This window comes from Mastomys coucha, unplaced genomic scaffold (assembly GCF_008632895.1).
Source record: "Mastomys coucha isolate ucsf_1 unplaced genomic scaffold, UCSF_Mcou_1 pScaffold15, whole genome shotgun sequence".
In the NCBI taxonomy this organism is placed as follows: Eukaryota; Metazoa; Chordata; class Mammalia; order Rodentia; family Muridae; genus Mastomys; species Mastomys coucha.
In genome coordinates, this window is record NW_022196897.1 from 88,496,736 (window position 1) to 88,513,605 (window position 16,870).

General features: G+C 41.5%; 2 protein-coding genes across 4 annotated transcripts in view; one reads left to right on the plus strand and one right to left on the minus strand.

Annotated features, from left to right (window-relative positions):
* Pdhx (pyruvate dehydrogenase complex component X) overlaps positions 1 to 5,346 on the minus strand; it is a 62,140-nt gene extending 56,794 nt beyond the window's left edge. The window contains exons 1-2 of one of the 3 annotated variants that reach the window (XM_031371177.1): positions 4,950 to 5,040; positions 2,155 to 2,285 (exon numbers count right to left, since the gene is read on the minus strand). Coding sequence is in view for 1 of the 3 variants with exons in the window: in XM_031371175.1 (XP_031227035.1) it covers positions 4,950 to 5,109 (160 nt within the window). In the remaining 2 variants the exon portion in view is untranslated. Of the gene's footprint in view, positions 1 to 2,154; positions 2,286 to 4,949 lie in introns of all 3 variants that reach the window. The other 2 variants (XM_031371175.1, XM_031371176.1) reach the window with 2 other exon arrangements.
* Apip (APAF1 interacting protein) overlaps positions 5,332 to 16,870 on the plus strand; it is a 19,893-nt gene continuing 8,354 nt past the window's right edge. The window contains exons 1-2 of the mRNA XM_031371178.1: positions 5,332 to 5,501; positions 14,767 to 14,867. Of these exons, the coding sequence (XP_031227038.1) occupies positions 5,448 to 5,501; positions 14,767 to 14,867 (155 nt within the window). The 5' untranslated portion in view covers positions 5,332 to 5,447. The remainder of the gene's footprint in view (positions 5,502 to 14,766; positions 14,868 to 16,870) is intronic.

Consider the following 16,870-nt stretch of genomic DNA (forward strand, 5'->3'; position numbering starts at 1 on the left):
TTGTCCCCTCCTCCCCGAACCCCCTCCCCCCATCCCCCCAATCAGGTTATCTCTAGTGCTACCTGCCCTTGCTAAATCTGACTGGAGTCTGTCCTTCTTGTGATCTTGATTCTGACAGAACTCCACAGAGTCAAGCTGTCTCTGTGATCCTGTGATTTTGGGATCCTGTGATCCTGGACTTGTTAGATCACCTGGGAGTGGGGCTTTCTCTGTGTGTTGTGGGACTGGCTGCGGAGCTTGTGCCCAAGATCTGCTCAGGACACCAACCCAGACAGACCAGAAGGAACCCGAGTCACTGGGCTGACAGAGTTCCAGTGTGCCTGGTCCCTCGGGTCTCAGTTACTCCTGGAATCTGACACCCTTAATCAGCAGAAAATACTCCAATACTAAAGCCACACCCTTTCTGATTCCTGATTCCTGATTCCTGATTTTGCTCAGAGATCTCTTTCCTTTCCTTCCTCCTCTTTTTCTTTCCTATCTAGTGTTAAGGGGTTGAAAGTGTGGAAAAGGGATGGAGAAGGGTGGAAGAAAAAAGAACCCACCAAGTAGTTACAGGCCAGTAACACATGACAAGAAAACATAAACATTTCCAAACTATGCTGAATAATTCTGCTACTGCTCCTGTGGTCTACAATTGCATTTTTTCCCAAAAGTATGTTAAATCACCGCTACCACAGGACTGTTATCAAAGTACTATTACACAACGTAGTTTGTATATCTCTCTCCCAATACAAAGAAAAGGCACAAGTGTTCACTTAGGATAAGCAGTAAGTAAAATGTCAGCATGCTAGAGCTACCTGCTGTACGTGACCCTGATAGGTGGCTCTGGGGCCAGGCAGGCAGGTTGAAAGTGATTGTTGCTAGAGCATATGCTATGGACAGAGATGAGTTAGTTCATGCTGGTTACTGAGAAGACTGCGCAGGTGTAGGGAAGCTCTCAATGAATGTTATATTACTTCTGAACTCGCTTCTCAACTGTTTTTGCTCTCCAAGGCTCATTTTAAAAATGTATTTTGTATTAAGTTTTTGACAATTTTATATCTACATCAAATGTATTTTCAATATATTCACCTCCCACTCCTCCCTCTTAACCCCTTTGTAATCCACTCCTCACTCTCTATCCACTCCCAACCTTAGGCACATTTTTTTCATCCAGTCCAGTTTGTGCTGCGCATATACATCTAGGCATGGGGCCATCCATTGGATTGAGGTCAACCTACCATGATTCTCCTCACCTCACAGCCATCAACTGACAACAGTAACTGAGTGACCCCACTCCCACACTGGAACGCTGACTGGCTTGACCTTGTATAGATCCTAGGTAGGCAACTTAAGGGCTATGACTTCAGTAGTACAGTGGCCCCCTTGGACCCAGAAGACACTGTTTTAACACAATCCTTTCTGATTCATAATCATTTGTACACACCCCCACCAAGGTTCATTTGTATGTTTTTAATGAACAAGAAAGAGATCAAAGTTGGTGACTTTTTAATCAAAGTAATTCAATTATTAATGAGTCAGTAACTGGTTCATGAATCAGTTCTGCACAATACAACACAAGGGGATTCGGTATAGTAGTAACCAAGTGTGCTAGTTTGGTTTGGGTTTGACTTCCTCTTTTTAAGACATTAATGCTATCTATCATGGGAGCACTACTCCTCTAGTTTCACCTAATTCTAACCTTCTACTCTACCACAAATACCATTACCAAGTGGATTTGGGTGTTTAGTTGCCAACATATAAGTTTTTGGAGGGCTTATTTAAATTCTAGCAGTGTATGAAAAATGAGTAGAAGTGATTGCAAATCATAAGCAACATTCCACCTTGATGCCTGGAGTAATGCTTAATACCTTATTAAAATCCAAGTCTCTGGCTGACAAGATGGCTCAACAGGTAAAGGAGCTTTCAGCCAAGAATGGTGACCTAAGTTTAGTTCCTAGAACCCAATGATGGAAGGAGAGAACAGAATCCCACAAGTTGTCCTCTGACCTCCAATACATGCTGTGGCACTCCTATCGCTATACATATAAAAGAATAAATATAGTAAAAATTGTAATCTAAATCCTGTCTTTCTAAAAAAAATAACAACAGAGAACCTCCAATGCTGTGTCATTATGTAACTAACATATGTGGCTTCTAGAATCCCTGCTGTACCTTCAGTCGGAAGGACTGTCACTTCTTCCTCTACAAACTCCTTGCCTCATCATGGACTTCCTTCCTACGGCTCACTGCATATACCACTGAAAACCTGTCTTCATTGTTAATTTCTTCCAAGTATATACATACTGTAAAAAAAAGGAGAGAAAAAAAAGATGTCAAATAATTCAGGATTGCATGTCAGAATTAAATATGAATGTATAACTGAACGATCACGTGACAGAATTCTGAGAACGTGTTCTGGTCAGGAGATCACACTTTGTAAGTAGGCTGTCACGTGACCACTACCTGATAAGATACTTTTTCCTTTACGAAATAAGCCAAGAGACAAGTAACACTGCTTTCTCAATAAACATTTCAGTTGAAAAACTGAAAGAAGGGATTTGTTAAGCATAAATACGCAGAGCACTTACAACACAGCTGCAAGGCTTTATTTCCCTGAACTTTTATAGTTTTACACAAATAAACAGTAATAATACTGAACTTTTATTAGAATCATTACTTGTCAATAAAAAATTCTAGGAAGTGTTAAGCATACTGCCCATGCCACAGCTCAAAAAGGCAGCCAACAAATTCCCTTTAGGGAAAACAAAGCAAGAGTACTTCCAAATTTACAGATTTTTAAAATCCTACATAAGTATGTGAAAGAGAATTGGGTTCACTGAATGCACCTAATTCAAACAGTCTCTGATTATCCAAAAAACAGCTTAGTTTTATTAAAGTACGATTTCTACTCATAGAGAAACTCCTTTATACATGAAGATGAAAACAAAACAAAACAAAACAACCCTGTAAGTTCATGTTTTCTAAAATAGTTAATGTGTATTCAAGTAGCTTAACAAAAGCCTATTGGTAAGAGTTGGTAGAAAAATCTGGGCTCCACATGTAGTCTAATGCCCTTACTGGAGGTCTCTGTCATAATGTCCAAAATCTATAAATATGTTATATCACAGAACAAAAGAGAATTAAGATGAATATGGATTAAGGTTGTTATCAACTGATCTTGAGATGGGGAAAATCCATTATCCTGATAGGCCCAACATAGCAACAAGACTTCATCCTCTTGATGGAAGGAAGGTAGGAGGAAATGGCGAGAGATACAAATGCCATCAATACTAGATTCACTGTTACTAAGCTGGAAGGTAGACAGGAGCTAAGAGCTCACAAATCTGAGAAGCCTTAAGATGGAAAAAACAAACAAACAAACAAAAACAAAATAAAACAGAACAAAACAAGGAAACAGGAAGACAAGCCCAGCTAGACACGTTGACTTTAGCCTAGTGAGATTCATTTTATACTTCTGACCCCAAAAGCTTTAAGGGAATGAATCTGTACTTTAAGTGGATGGTGGGCAGTGATAATAAAACTACTCAGTTTGCCTTGGGACTCAGAACCACCTTCCTACAGATGATATTTACAGACAAGGTGTTCAAGGTATCTATCCAGAGGTAGAGGATAAGTAACAGGTAAAATGCCAAGATTTAGCAGATGAAAACTACCCATGTGAATTTCTAAAGGCACAAGCAACTGACTCTATGAAAAATCTTGGAAACTACCCATTTTTTGTGTCTAAGCACACACACTCTTTTTCTTTTTGTGCAGAGTTTAGGGAATTCACACTCTCAAAAAGATCTCACAAGCATGGACAGGACCCTTCACAGGTATTTTTTTCTCAATCTAAGCTTTCACATTCCATGATGTTTTGAGGCAGGGAGTCTCAAAAGTGTGGTCCATTAAACTCACAAGAGTTTAATGTGCAGATTCCTGAGTCTGAGTTTCTGCTAAGTGTAGGAAAGTTCAGTTTTAACAAATGAGGACAGGGCAGAGAAAATACTATACACTATACTGTTAAGACAATATCCAGGGAGTATTTATTAAGCACTACTCCAAAAATGACTTAGGTAAATTGTCCCTACTAGCCACTCTTTAGAAACCTCAGCACATCCATTTTACTGTTTTCCTTTTTTTGTTTTGTTTTCTGGCCTCAGACAGCTCAGAGAGTGTGGGCTAGGCCTACGGTACCAGACGTGGTAAGAATGATTACTTAAATGTCTAAGGGTTTATAAAACTGTCTTCTCTGCCCCATCCTAACCCCCAGTCCATATTCATACATGTAAGGAAGAATAATGCCAGGTCTGCCATTTTATATACTGTATGTTAAATAAATAATGGAAGGACAGTGGGTATATCTCCGAGTCCAATATCATTGCTTAAGAGCAATTTTATGTAATAACTGTATGAATCTCATGCTACATGTTTTACTTGAAACATTCTAGCCATGTCTATGATTCTGTATTTTATAAATTAAGTCTTGTATGTTGCATAGGAGCCATTAGTGCAGTAAGATTTAAGGTTTCCCAATAAGGATAGGTCCTTTGAATGAATAAGTATGGGTAATAGTGGCTTTGAATGTATGGGCAGCTTTATTACATTAGAGATGAGTGGTAAAATTAAACGAATTTGACATGTGATTGATAAAGGTCTAAAACAGGGGGATTTAAAAACAGACTCTCCCTAGATGACATCGAAATTACTCAAATTCTCAAGCAAGGTCACCGAGAGAGAAGCCATGTAGCCCTGGAAGCAGGCCAAGGACAGAGCCAAGCTCTCCCAAGTCTGAAGACTGTTCTTTGCCGCAGGCTAAGTCAGCAGGCCCGTTTCTGTGGGAGGTTGAAAGGAACAGGGAGACTCCGCACTTACCCTCACAAACGCGTGTCCCCAAACAAGAAAGCCCCTGACCCAGGCCCATTGCTCAGCTAAAGAGAGAAGTTGAGCGAGCGCAAGCCACTCACCCTGCAGCAGCTGAGTACCGTGAAACCACCTCCAACTTGCTCCACGTCCGACAGGCCACGCAGCAGCACCCTGAGCCAGTCCCAGGCTTCGACGGCTGCTGAAGCCGGGAAGGTAACGTAGTAGCGGCAGGTTACAGCGAAGCCTCCAGGAGGCCGCCATCTTCCCGGCCTTCTCTGGGAAAGCTCGCTACTCGACTAGATCGGCGGCCTCAAAGCCCGCCCAGGTCCCGCTTTGCATGGGCTGGCCCCGCCCACAGTGCGCGCTCCGCACCTTAGGACTGGAGGACTAGTCCTTCTAGCACCGCCTCCAGCCCTCACGGGCACGCCCACCGGCCGGCCTGCGCCGCCGCAGATTCTCCAAATGGGCGAGGCCCCTCAGGCCCCGCCTCTCACTCTCGCTCCGCCCCCAGGCTGCCCGCTCTGCCGCCTAATTGAGTTCTTGCCGGCCGCGGAGACTTGGAGTGAGCGCGGGACAAATAACCGAGCGGAGTTAGAACGATGTCTGGCTGTCAAGCTCCAGGAGACTGTTGCTCGCGGCCAAGTGGCACACAGGTAAGGACAGCAGTCTACGGCTCGCGAGGTGGGGTCATGGCCACGGGGTCACGGGCCGCGGGGTAGGGCTTCGGCCAGGAGCTCTAGGCTCCTTACCCAGTCCGCGACAGAGGAGTGGTCCCTCTCTGTGCTACTAGGGCTGCTCGACCGGAATTGTCAGGCACCACAAAAGAGCACTCTTTTGGGCATTTGTCCTTGCATGCCTTACTTGGTATTATGAGGTGGGAGCTCATGGAAATGATTCTTCTTTAAAGAAAACGGGCCCTCGGGGAACATGGGTTTTTCTTTCAGTTTAAACACGGTGCAGTCTTACAGAATGCCTTCTAGCGCTAAGAAAATGGTAAACTAGAGAAATAGAAGAATAAACAGTCTCGATACTAACTGATAAGCCATGCAGAAGACTCAGGGGAAGTCCACAAAATTATCTCTCTTTACTAGCCTTTCTTCTAGCCAAGGGTCTCAATTTAAAATAAAACAAGGAAATTTTTAGTGCAGAGCATTGAACCATTATTGTCTTTGAATAAGTGGCTTTTTACAAATTCTTAAAGAAAACTTTGAAATTAGGCAAGACTGAAAGGGAGATTTCGCATATAGGACACAGGTCCCTGGTGGCTGTCCATCCCTATATCTGGAGAATGAGGAAAGTAAAAGCGATGTTTCAGAATCAAGACACATTGGTAGCAGAAATGTTTGTCTCCCTTGTTAGTAAATCTTGGTGAAGGTCATCATAGAAATACAGATTTTTTTTCATACTAAGTATTGTGCCAGATCAGCAGAATAACCTGTCATCCAAGAGCTGTGACTGAATTTATCAAGACAGAAAATAGCCACACACACACAAAAAAGAAGCTGGAGGTGTTTTTCAAATCCAGAAGGAGAAGTAGGTAGTTTCAGGTAGTGATTTGTCAAAGACTTTTGAATACCTAGTATTTTAGATTGGCCCATATTTTGAGGAAACCCAAAAGAAAATTCTAAGACCACCATATACTTTGTCTAGAGATCCCATTACATGTCTCTAGACTTTTCTTGCTGTGTGGAGGTATGGACTTATTGTCAAATTCTGCTTTTATGAGGGACACTTAGAAAGTCAAAATTCTGTGTGAAATCTCTTGATTTAAAAATATTGGCTTTAGTTCTAAGTATTGTACAGATCAAATAAACGACTTTCTGAAAGCCTGATTTGATCTGCATCCGGGGAAGTTACTATTGCTGTGGTGAAACACCATGACCAAAACCACTTGGGGAGGAAAGGGTTTATGTTGCTTCCACTTCTACTTCACTGCCAGTCCTAGAAGGAAGTTAGGACAGAAGCAGGAACCTGGAGGCAGGAGCTGATGCAGATGCATAGAAGGATGCTGCTTACAGGCTTGCTCCCTCTGGCTTGCTCAGCCTGCTTTTGTAAAGAACTCAGGACCACCAGTTCAGGGGTGGCACCACTAACAGTGGACAGAGTCGTCCCTCATCGGTCACTAAGAAACTCCTCAATAAGCATGCCTTCAGCCCATCTTATGGAGACATTTTCTCAACCGAAGGTCCTGCCTCTCCGGTGAGCATAGCTTGTGTCCAGTTGACATAAAACTAGCCAGCATGGACACCTTACTACTTTTGTTCCTTGTTAACTTATATGTATCCTTTAAGACTTAGCTATGTGTTACCTGATTGGAAGGTGCCCCCAACAGTGAATAAAACAACCCAGCACAGTCCACAAGATATCAGTTTGAACCGTTTGATATTAGCCTTTTCTTAATATGAGAACTACAATCTTAGTGTATCCAGTGTTTATTGAGCAAAGCACTGTAGTAGGTATAGCTTACCAAGAACATGTATTCCATAGAAAACCATACCTAGGGGAGAAAGCCCAGGAAGGCTTGCTTGCTTGCTTGTTATTTATTTATGTATTTATTTATTTTGGTTTTTTGAGACAGGGTTTCTCTTAGTCCCGGCTGTCCTGGAACTCACTCTGTAGACCAGGCTGGCCTTGAACTCAGAAATCCGCCTGCCTCTGCCTCCCAAGTGCTGGGATTAAAGGGGTGTGCCACCACCGCCCGGCGCTTTTTATTTTTTTTAATTTTGCCTCATGTATCATGGTGTCCTATTTATAGGGACTAAAATTTGATTTGGTTTGGTCTGACTCAGTTTGCCCTGTGTGTTAGAGATTATTAACAAGTTATTAACAACACACAAAGCACAGCTGGGATTCTGACCAGAGGTAAGTTTCAGAAGACACAGCAGGATTCCGCCTCTTGCAGGTTTCTGAGAAACACAGAGAGAAGGCCCATGTAGTTCGTGAGTAGTAGGTGTTTGTAGTCGGTTTGCCTCTGGTCCCCTGGACTGAGGAAAGGGGAAACATTTGTCCTTTTATGACTACAGAATCACAGCAGCCAGCTTGTCACTACAGGGCATCTGCGGGCAACTGGGAGCTGGAGGCAGAGGCAGCTTCAATGTCTCCCTCTTTCCATCTACAGTATAATATAAAAGTAAAGGAATAAGGGTGTATAGCTGTATTGCCTAGGTTCAAATCCTGGCCCTGCTGTCAGTTATCGGCAGTCTTAGACAAGTTAATCTTTTGGTATAATAGGGCTGGCATAAGGTAAAGTCGTCCACACAGCTTTAACGGTAGTACCTGACCCAAAACAAGCACTTGGCAATTCCTGTTGTTGATAGATCATATTTACTGGCATCTTTGTTCTTCCTCTTGTCTAGGCATTTACCTCCCTGTTTTCCTGATCTCAATTTTCTGTTTCAGCAGAAGAGAACCTATTTATTAGGCTGTAGCTCTCCTATGCCATCCATCTCTTCTTGTCCTCTAAGTCTGCCTCATAGTATATGCTATCATTTGGATATGAATGTCCCCAAAGCCCTATATGATAAAGGCTTAACACCCAGTTTTTGCACCATTTGGAAATAGAAGCACCTGTACAAGATGGGGACTGTTGAGAGATCCTTATGTCATTGGGCATGTGACCTCAAAAGGCAGGGAACATCCTATGTACCTTCTTTACCTTTTGCTTCGTGGCCATTAGGTGAGCCATTTGTGCTACCATGTACCCTTTACCATTAATACCCAGCATCCCACCCAATCGCAGGCTAGTACGTATAAATCTGTCAGCCAGAGTAAACCTTGTCTTATGTTAGTTATCTCAGGTGTTTTGTTATAGTGTCTGAAAAATGACTACTCCTACATACAGTAGGAAATTGTTTTTACTGGACAGTTTTTCCATCTGTTTCCTTATCTAGGACTCGCTGCCATGGCAACATTACTGAAAGAGTCTTTAGAACTTTATGCCTGCAAATTTCATTTACTTCTAAATGAAGTGAGTGAAACCCATTTTGGTCCGTCTTCCAAATATAATTTTTGAAAGCATTTGTTACTTAGTGGGGCAGTGAGACAGCTCAGCGGGGAGAAAAGTGTTTATTGCCAAACCTGACAACCTGTGTTCTGTCCCCAGGACCCACATGGTAAGACAGAACCAACTCCTGCAAGTTGTCCTCTGATCGGCCACACAGGTGTCATGCCCACATACATATAAACATATGTACATACAAATATACATACATACACACGCAAAATAACTAAATAACAGTTTTTTAACATGTTACTTAAAGTAGTTAAAGTTCACTTAATTTACACTCTTTCCTAATGCAGCCCTCAGCCAGAGCGCTGCTGTCTGCCTTCCTTGTGCTTCTGCCAAGGAGCGGACTGCTGTTCGGGAATATTCTACAGCTGTGCTCACCAGCCTCATTTCATCCTGGTTAGTTCATCCTCAGAAGGGATGGAAATTTCCAAAGCTAAAAATATATCCTGCTTCTCTACCTTCACGCACAGAACCTAATCTGTGAATAGTCCCGTTTCCTGAACTTTCCTATCCACCTGCACAGTACATTGTCACCACCTTTCATGAGTTCAAGTACCCTTCCCAATCTCCAGCTTCTACTTCTGTGACTCCCCAACCATGTTCTGTTATACATTATCACCTTATAACTGTGACGTTCTTTACTAGATCAAGCTCTTCAGAGTGGATCATTGTACACTGATATTTCTTTCTTCAGGACCTAACAAAACTGACAGTTTGTTGAGTATTTCTTCAACAAGTGAAGCATATGATAAGTGCCAGGAGACAAGTGCAAATGCCATCACATAGAATTGGAGGGAGAATGGCCACATCTTGCTTCAATAAAAGCTGACCAGCAGAATTGGAGAGAATTGCAACAGCTGGAGATCCAGCACCAGCAACAACAGTGTAAATAAAACTGTATTCTTGCTTGGATGAAAGATGTAACTTAGTTACCTATTGATACACAGCAAACCATCCCAAAATTTACCATCTGAAAGCAGCACTGACTGTGCCCCATAGATGCTCAGCATTAGGAATCTAGGAGCAGCTGAGCTGAGTTCTGGCTCAGGGTCTCATGAAGCAGCACTCAGGCTGTTGCCAGAGCAATTGTCACCTCATGACTTCTCAGGCCATGGTAGCCTTCTGCATGGGCTGGCTCAGAAAAGAACAAGCAATCCAGAGAGAGGAGGGCGGGGGGTTGATTTCCAAAATCCAACATTGAAACTGCACACCTTATGGCCTCATCTGAGATAAGTGGTACAGGAGCCACTTCTGCTGGAGACTGTTGGCACGTGTTCCAACCCCAGCACCATTAAGATGCAGGGATCCCCGAGAACCGTCTTGTAACTGATTCGATACAGAATTTGACTGGAACTGAGGGATTTATATAAACCAATAATGAAAAAATACTTGAAAAATAAATTAGGACAGAAAGAGACATAATAGATGAAGAAAGTGGTAGTTGGACATTTGGTGGTTTGAGGATCCAAGCTCAATGACCAAAATACTTTTAGTGTAGTACTCATGGTAGAATAGAGGATGAACTGGAGGGGAAGAAAATGCAAGTAAGGACATCAAACAGGAATAGCATACCTTCTCTTCTACCTCTAAATGTCAGTCTTGGGGACACTTTTACTAGAATTATATAGAGAGAATAATGAAAATGTAAATTTCCCCAAATTAATTGCATGGAAGTTAAAAGATTACCATTTGTATTGACATTATTTTCATTACCATTTTTTATGTTTAAAATCCATAATTTAATGAAGACAATGATGATAGTTGATAGTTAAAATAGAATTAGAGTCATTACTTGGCAACCACGGTCATTCCCTAAAGTTAATTAAACTACCCATGGGCCTGTGAGCTGAGTCAGTGGAAAGCCATTGCTGCATAAGCCTGTTGACCTGAGTTCATTCTCTGGAGCCCACTAGAAGTGGACTGAGAAAACTGACTCCACAAAGTGCTCCTTTGACCTCCGCATGTCTGCCCTCACCCTTGGTAATAGAAGAAAGAAAACTGGTGTGGAAATCCAGAAGTCACTGATCCATATGAGAAAACTGATCCAGAAAGTATCCCTGAGCTGTCGGTAGGGACAAAGCTGAGAGCAGCTCTGCTTTGAACTCCTGTCAGTGTTTGAGTGATGCAAAAAAGCCTCCCAGTGTGGAGAAAACTCTGAAAGGCTTTTGAGAGAAGGTGCCATTGCACAAAAACCAACAAAGCACAGAACTGGGTGAAACCACAGGCAGGAGTGAAGCGAAGCTGCACATGCTAGACCTTCTCCCTTCCTGGATCCAGTCTCCGGGAAAGTTGTGAAAGACTGAGGCAAGCAAACACCCTGCTGGAGTGTCTTAGGGTTGTCGGTAGGCCGGTTCATAGCTATGCAAATTGCGGAATAGCCACAGCGCCGGAAAGTTGTGTATACTGCACATTCTATTTGTCCTTTGGATTTTGTCCAAATTGGCTTTATTTGAAAATTATTCATGCACAAGTGTGTTGAATTCTGTTTTTGAAAAAAAAAATTCTAACACACCTCTACTGCTTTCCATATTAACAGCTAAATTAAATACCTTCAACACTTTCTCTTTTGGGGCTAAATTTTGACTCTTGCTTCTGCTAATAAACATATGCTTTACCACGGAATGTCACCCCTCGCCTGAAAGTTTACTTTATATTTATGTCAGAGTCCTCCCCGAGGAAAGCCAGGGTCCAGGTATGTGCTAGTGTTTTAAGGTGAAAGAAAAGAAGACATGGAAATAAATGGAACTACTGTTGGGCATAAGTATGTATTTCTGTGGCACAAAAGTGAAATGTCTTCAAAGTGGGATGAAAGCTATTCACACTTTCATGTCTGTGATATATTCTGAATGTCACTGAGTCTGTTTCTACCATACTGTAACTTCTCTTCTATTCTTTGTGTCAAGTCTCTGGCTTCATGTCATATAGGTGTTACACTCACTGAGAGCCAACTCGAACAACAGCTGAAAGTTAACATTGGCATCTGGGGGTGCAGTAGACAATAAGCCTTCCCTTCGTGCTGGTTTCAATAACATTTCCACGTTCACACTCTTGGGCTGCACAGGTTAAATGACTGCACCTGAAAATCAGCACATGTGTGGCTGCCAGGGCTCCATTACTTCCCTGTGATGGTAATCTGCTGATCTGAGAGGCAGAGGAGGACAGTAGCAGCACTGCCCCGCCATTGGTATTCTGTGGCAGGGAGCTGGCTAATTGCTCTAATACCTCAATACTGGGGAGAGACAAAAGGAAAGGGGAGATCTATAATAATAGACCATTTTCTGTAATGTTTGCAATTTGTTGCGCAAATTTGGTCTTAATGATTGGAACACTGCAGGAGTCTTCCCATTAGCTGTATTTAATATGTAATTAAAATATCATTTATGTTCCCCCAAAAAGGAAATAGCAAATTATATGGGGCATAGAATTTTTTTGGCTAGATTCCTTGAGAAAAGTTAAGAAATCCATTTTATTATTAACTTTAAGTAATTAATTTGTGTTCAAGAACTTTAACTCTTTAAAGTGGAAGGAAGTTAGTGTTATGCCACCTGGTTTTCTGTGGAGTGCTTTTACTGTAGAGACTTTTAAATTTTATTTTTAAATATGTATATATGTGCGCAGCTTTGTGTGATATGTGATAGGTGCCCAAGGACTCCCCGGCAGAGATGTTGGCTCCTCTGGAGCCGGAGTAACATTGTGAGCTGTCTGACGTGTGTGCTAGGAACTGAACTTCAGTACAGTTCAACCTGAACCATCCCTCCTTTTAAAATAAAAATAAAATAAAATAAAAGTCCCAATTTTTATTTTGTAGTGTGTGTGTGTGTGTGTGTGTGTGTGTGTGTGTGTGCATGCACATGCAGGTGCCTAAGAAGACCAGAGCCTTCAGCACACCCTGGAGCTGGAGCTATAGATCGTAGTGAACTACTTGATGTGAGTGCTGGGAACTGAACTCTGGTCCTCCCAAGAACAGTGCATGTTCTTAACTGCTGAGCCATCTCTTTAGCTTTGTGCTGTGCATTTTATCTTCATTTCATCTCATTTTATTCCTCAAAGTGTTCTCATTTAATGGTTGAGTAAAAGTGACCCTCAGTATCTTAGTTAAGATTTCTGTTGCTGTGATAGAACACAGAGCAAAAGCACCATAGGGAGGAAGGGTTTCTTTCAGCTTACAACTTGTAGTCCATCATCCAGAGAAGTCAGGGCCGGAGTACAAGGCCAGAACCCAGAGGCAGGATCAGAAGCAGAGACTATGGAGGAGTGCTGCATACCGCTTTGCTCCTTGTGACTTCTAACCCAGAACCACCAGGCCAGGGCCAGCACCACCCAAAGTGAGCTGGGCCCACATGGATCATCAGTCACAATAATGCACCACAGGCTTATCCACAGGCCACAGGTGGAGACAGTTTCTCATTTGAGGTTCCCTCTTCCAAGATGACTCTCGCCTGTGTCAAGTTGATTTAAAAACTAGCCAGCACACTGAGCATAGTGTAAACAGTGAATTAGATACAATGTAGTTTGAACTTCTTTGCTAACTCCTAGACCTTTGTTGATCTTTACAAAATGTCTGGCTTTCCCTCATACTCTGAATTTTATATTTTGAAGGCTACTTCATCAAGCTATCATTTGTACTACTAAAACCATATGTATACACACACACACTATATATATATATATATATATATGTATATATATATATATATGTATATACATATATATATTCAAACACAAAGGGAAAAGGAGAGAGGGTGGAGAGAAAGGAAGGAGGGAGGAAGACAGAGAGAGAGAGGGAGGGAGGGAAGGGGGGAGGGACTGGACTCGAGTGATTTTCCCCTTCACCCAGGGCCGCAGCCTGTAGTTAGTTATTTGCTGTGCTTTTCACAGTAGCAAGGGTTTCTTGTTTGCCCTGTCCTTAAGACTGCAGCCCACCGAGTCTTGAGTTTATATGGGGATTTTCTGTGTGGTACACGTCTGGAATTTATCTGAGACAAGAGGTGCTTGCCCAGCTATCAGAATGAAGCTCCACAGACCCCAGAAGTTTTTTCAGTGAGTGTGGACTTTGGAGCGCACTGCTCCCAAGACGTCCCACTCTTATTCCCCTGAGGACTCCTGTGGAGTTTGTGCTTTTCACTGCAGCAATCTCTTTTGAAATATTTGTAAACATGACTTACTAGGCAATTATTATTTGCTTTCCAGCTAAGGCTACATATTATACTGCCAAAATGGAGCTCGTTGTTTTTTCTCTTTTCACTTTCTTTAGTTTAAACTATTAAGAGAAAAGCAGGGGAAAACAAGCAACACCGTTTCCCCAAAGAGGTAGTTATTGGAGTTAGACATATAAATAAGCTTGATGTTCTTCTTGGCCTTTACTCACATGGTCTTTTAAACTGCCTTCGTAGAAAAGGATCGTGGCTGCTTTTGAGCAGGATTTGTTTATTGATTGTTATTTGCTTGATTTTAATGGCCATAGTAATTATAATTGAATAAGAAAAGATCTTTAAATCACTTTGGAAAACAAAACATTTTTAAGGTAAATTGAAACTGCCCCAACACAGGCTGTTGAACATGTGACAATCATGAAGTCTCATGTATGGTGTTCTAGCAGGGGTTTTAGGCAAAGCACTTAGCTGTGTAGCCAGAAGTGTGTGTGTGTGTGTGTGTGTGTGTGTGTGTGTGTGTGTGTGTGTGTGTGTGTTTAGTACTGGGTTACACTGCCTTTCTGTTGGCACTGTGTCATAGACCCCTGGCACTTCCCTGCCTTGTTCTTACAGCCCTTTCCATAGAGTTAGACCCCTGTACTGACCAATCCCAGACTGACAAATAATTAAGTAAATCCATTTCTAATTATTAGGGAAGTGCCAGCTAGAATACACAACTTAAAGAGTCTATTTAAAAATCATTCTCTTCTGTTTAAGGACAAGGAGCATCCCCGATTCCTGATCCCAGAACTTTGCAAACAATTTTACCATCTGGGCTGGGTCACTGGCACTGGAGGGGGAATCAGCTTGAAGCACGGGTAAGTTTCTGGCTGATCTCAGCTCTGGGAGTTCTCGATTTCAGAAGGCCACAGGTAGTGTGTCCAAACCCAGCTGATAATCAGTTTAATGTGGTACTGAAGCTGTATACTTTCTAAATGATGAGTGGATGTTTGCATAACCCAGTGGAACCAAGGAGCAGAAGCAACAAGCACAATAAATTCCCAGTCGTTAACTGAATAATTTGGTCTTTGGAACATCAAAGGTAGGTAAGAGTCCATCACAGTAGTTGAAGATTTATTTCAGAAGTTCAGAGAAATATTTAAAAGTCATTTAAATCAAAATTATTAATCATTAAATTCAAATTAAATTCAAAAACAGGCTATGTGCTATTTTTGAGCAGAGATACCATGATTAATAGGCACAACACAGGCTGCTAGCCATTCCTTTGAGGCACTGGGTTTAAAACAGAAAGAAAGAATCATTTTCTGTGGCTCATTGAATTCAGTGAGTGTCTTGTCAAGCAGATGACAAGTGAACACTAGTAAACAAGCTTTCTCCTGGGGCTTTCTGAAATGGGATTGATGTTTTCCTCCTGAAATGTAGGAGTGCTGTTGCTGGAGGCTGGGTTTTATTCTGTATTCTAATTCGACTTTTTTTCTTTAGCAAAGTTGGATCATTAAAACATTTATATGGGCCAGGTGGTGGTGGCACACGCCTTTAATCCCAGCACTTGGGAGGCAGAGGCAAGCGGATTTCTGAGTTCAAGGCCAGCCTGGTCTACAGAGTGAGTTCCAGGACAGCCACGGTTACACAGAGAAACTGTCTCAAAAAAAAAAAAAATTATATGTTGAGTGTATAGGTACATGGTATGCATATGTATACATGTATATATGTATGTGTGTGTATCTATCCATCAAGGAATCTGCATTTTATAATAGGAAATGGGTTGTAAAATAAAATCAGAACATCTTAAACAAAAGGAATTTTATTTCTTCCCACAAAAAAATGACTTTGTCATTTCATCTGCTTCAAATTACAGTGCCATTCATGAAATATTAATTCAACAGTAGGAAATAGCAAAAGGTGATTAGTCAACAGTTTATATAGCTGTGGATATAAATCAAAATTTATACAGTACAGATAAAAGGTATTCTCTGATCACCTGCACATCCATGTGTGCCCTGTGCCTAAACTTTCTAGTTTTCTTATGCACAATATACCTGAAACTATCAATAATGTATTCCTCTTTAAGAAGTCAAGTGCCTATAATTTAATTTCCCCAGTGTATGATTTATTTCTAAATGCTGCCTTTAGTTAACTACTGTTTATTTGCATGTGCAGAAAATGGCTTTGTATATAATAGAGCCCCTACCAAGCTGAGCTAAAATACTCATTTTGCCTTTGTAAAAAATAGATACAGCAAAGTTAAAAAGAGTAGAATGCAAACTGAAGAGAATTTTTAAAGCAAGAAATTGTACAGGACTTTTTCTAGAAGAGCTTTACTATTCCACAAACTGATTGTGTGTGGCAAACATAAACCATTTATTGGCACATCCCTTAATATGAAATCACTTTTATAGCACTACAATCAATTTATAGGAAAGTTGCATCATATGTAGTTTTTCATTATTTTAATAGGCAAGGAGCTCCCTCTAGGGGCCCCAAGTGGGAAGAGCCAGAATTTTAAGGCTTCGTTTGACTTCAAGTTTGTGCTTTATAGATTAAAATGGTTATTTTTAATAAGGCGTTGAATGTTATCCCTAATATTTAAATGACTATATTCACCCATATTACTCAGCTTTGTGTTTGTGGTGATGGTTTTGTCTGTGTCTGACTCTTGGTGCAAATAAAGTTGAAAAGACATGTAAATATAGTAGTAGGTAATGTACTAGAATCATACAAACAGTAAAGTCTTTGGGAATATAGATATGCTGACAGCTTTCAAGGTTTGGCTGATAACACTGCAGCTTACATGACTAGTGTGTGTGTGTGTGTGTGTGTGTGTGTGTGTGTGTGAGAGAGAGAGAGAGAGAGAGAGAGA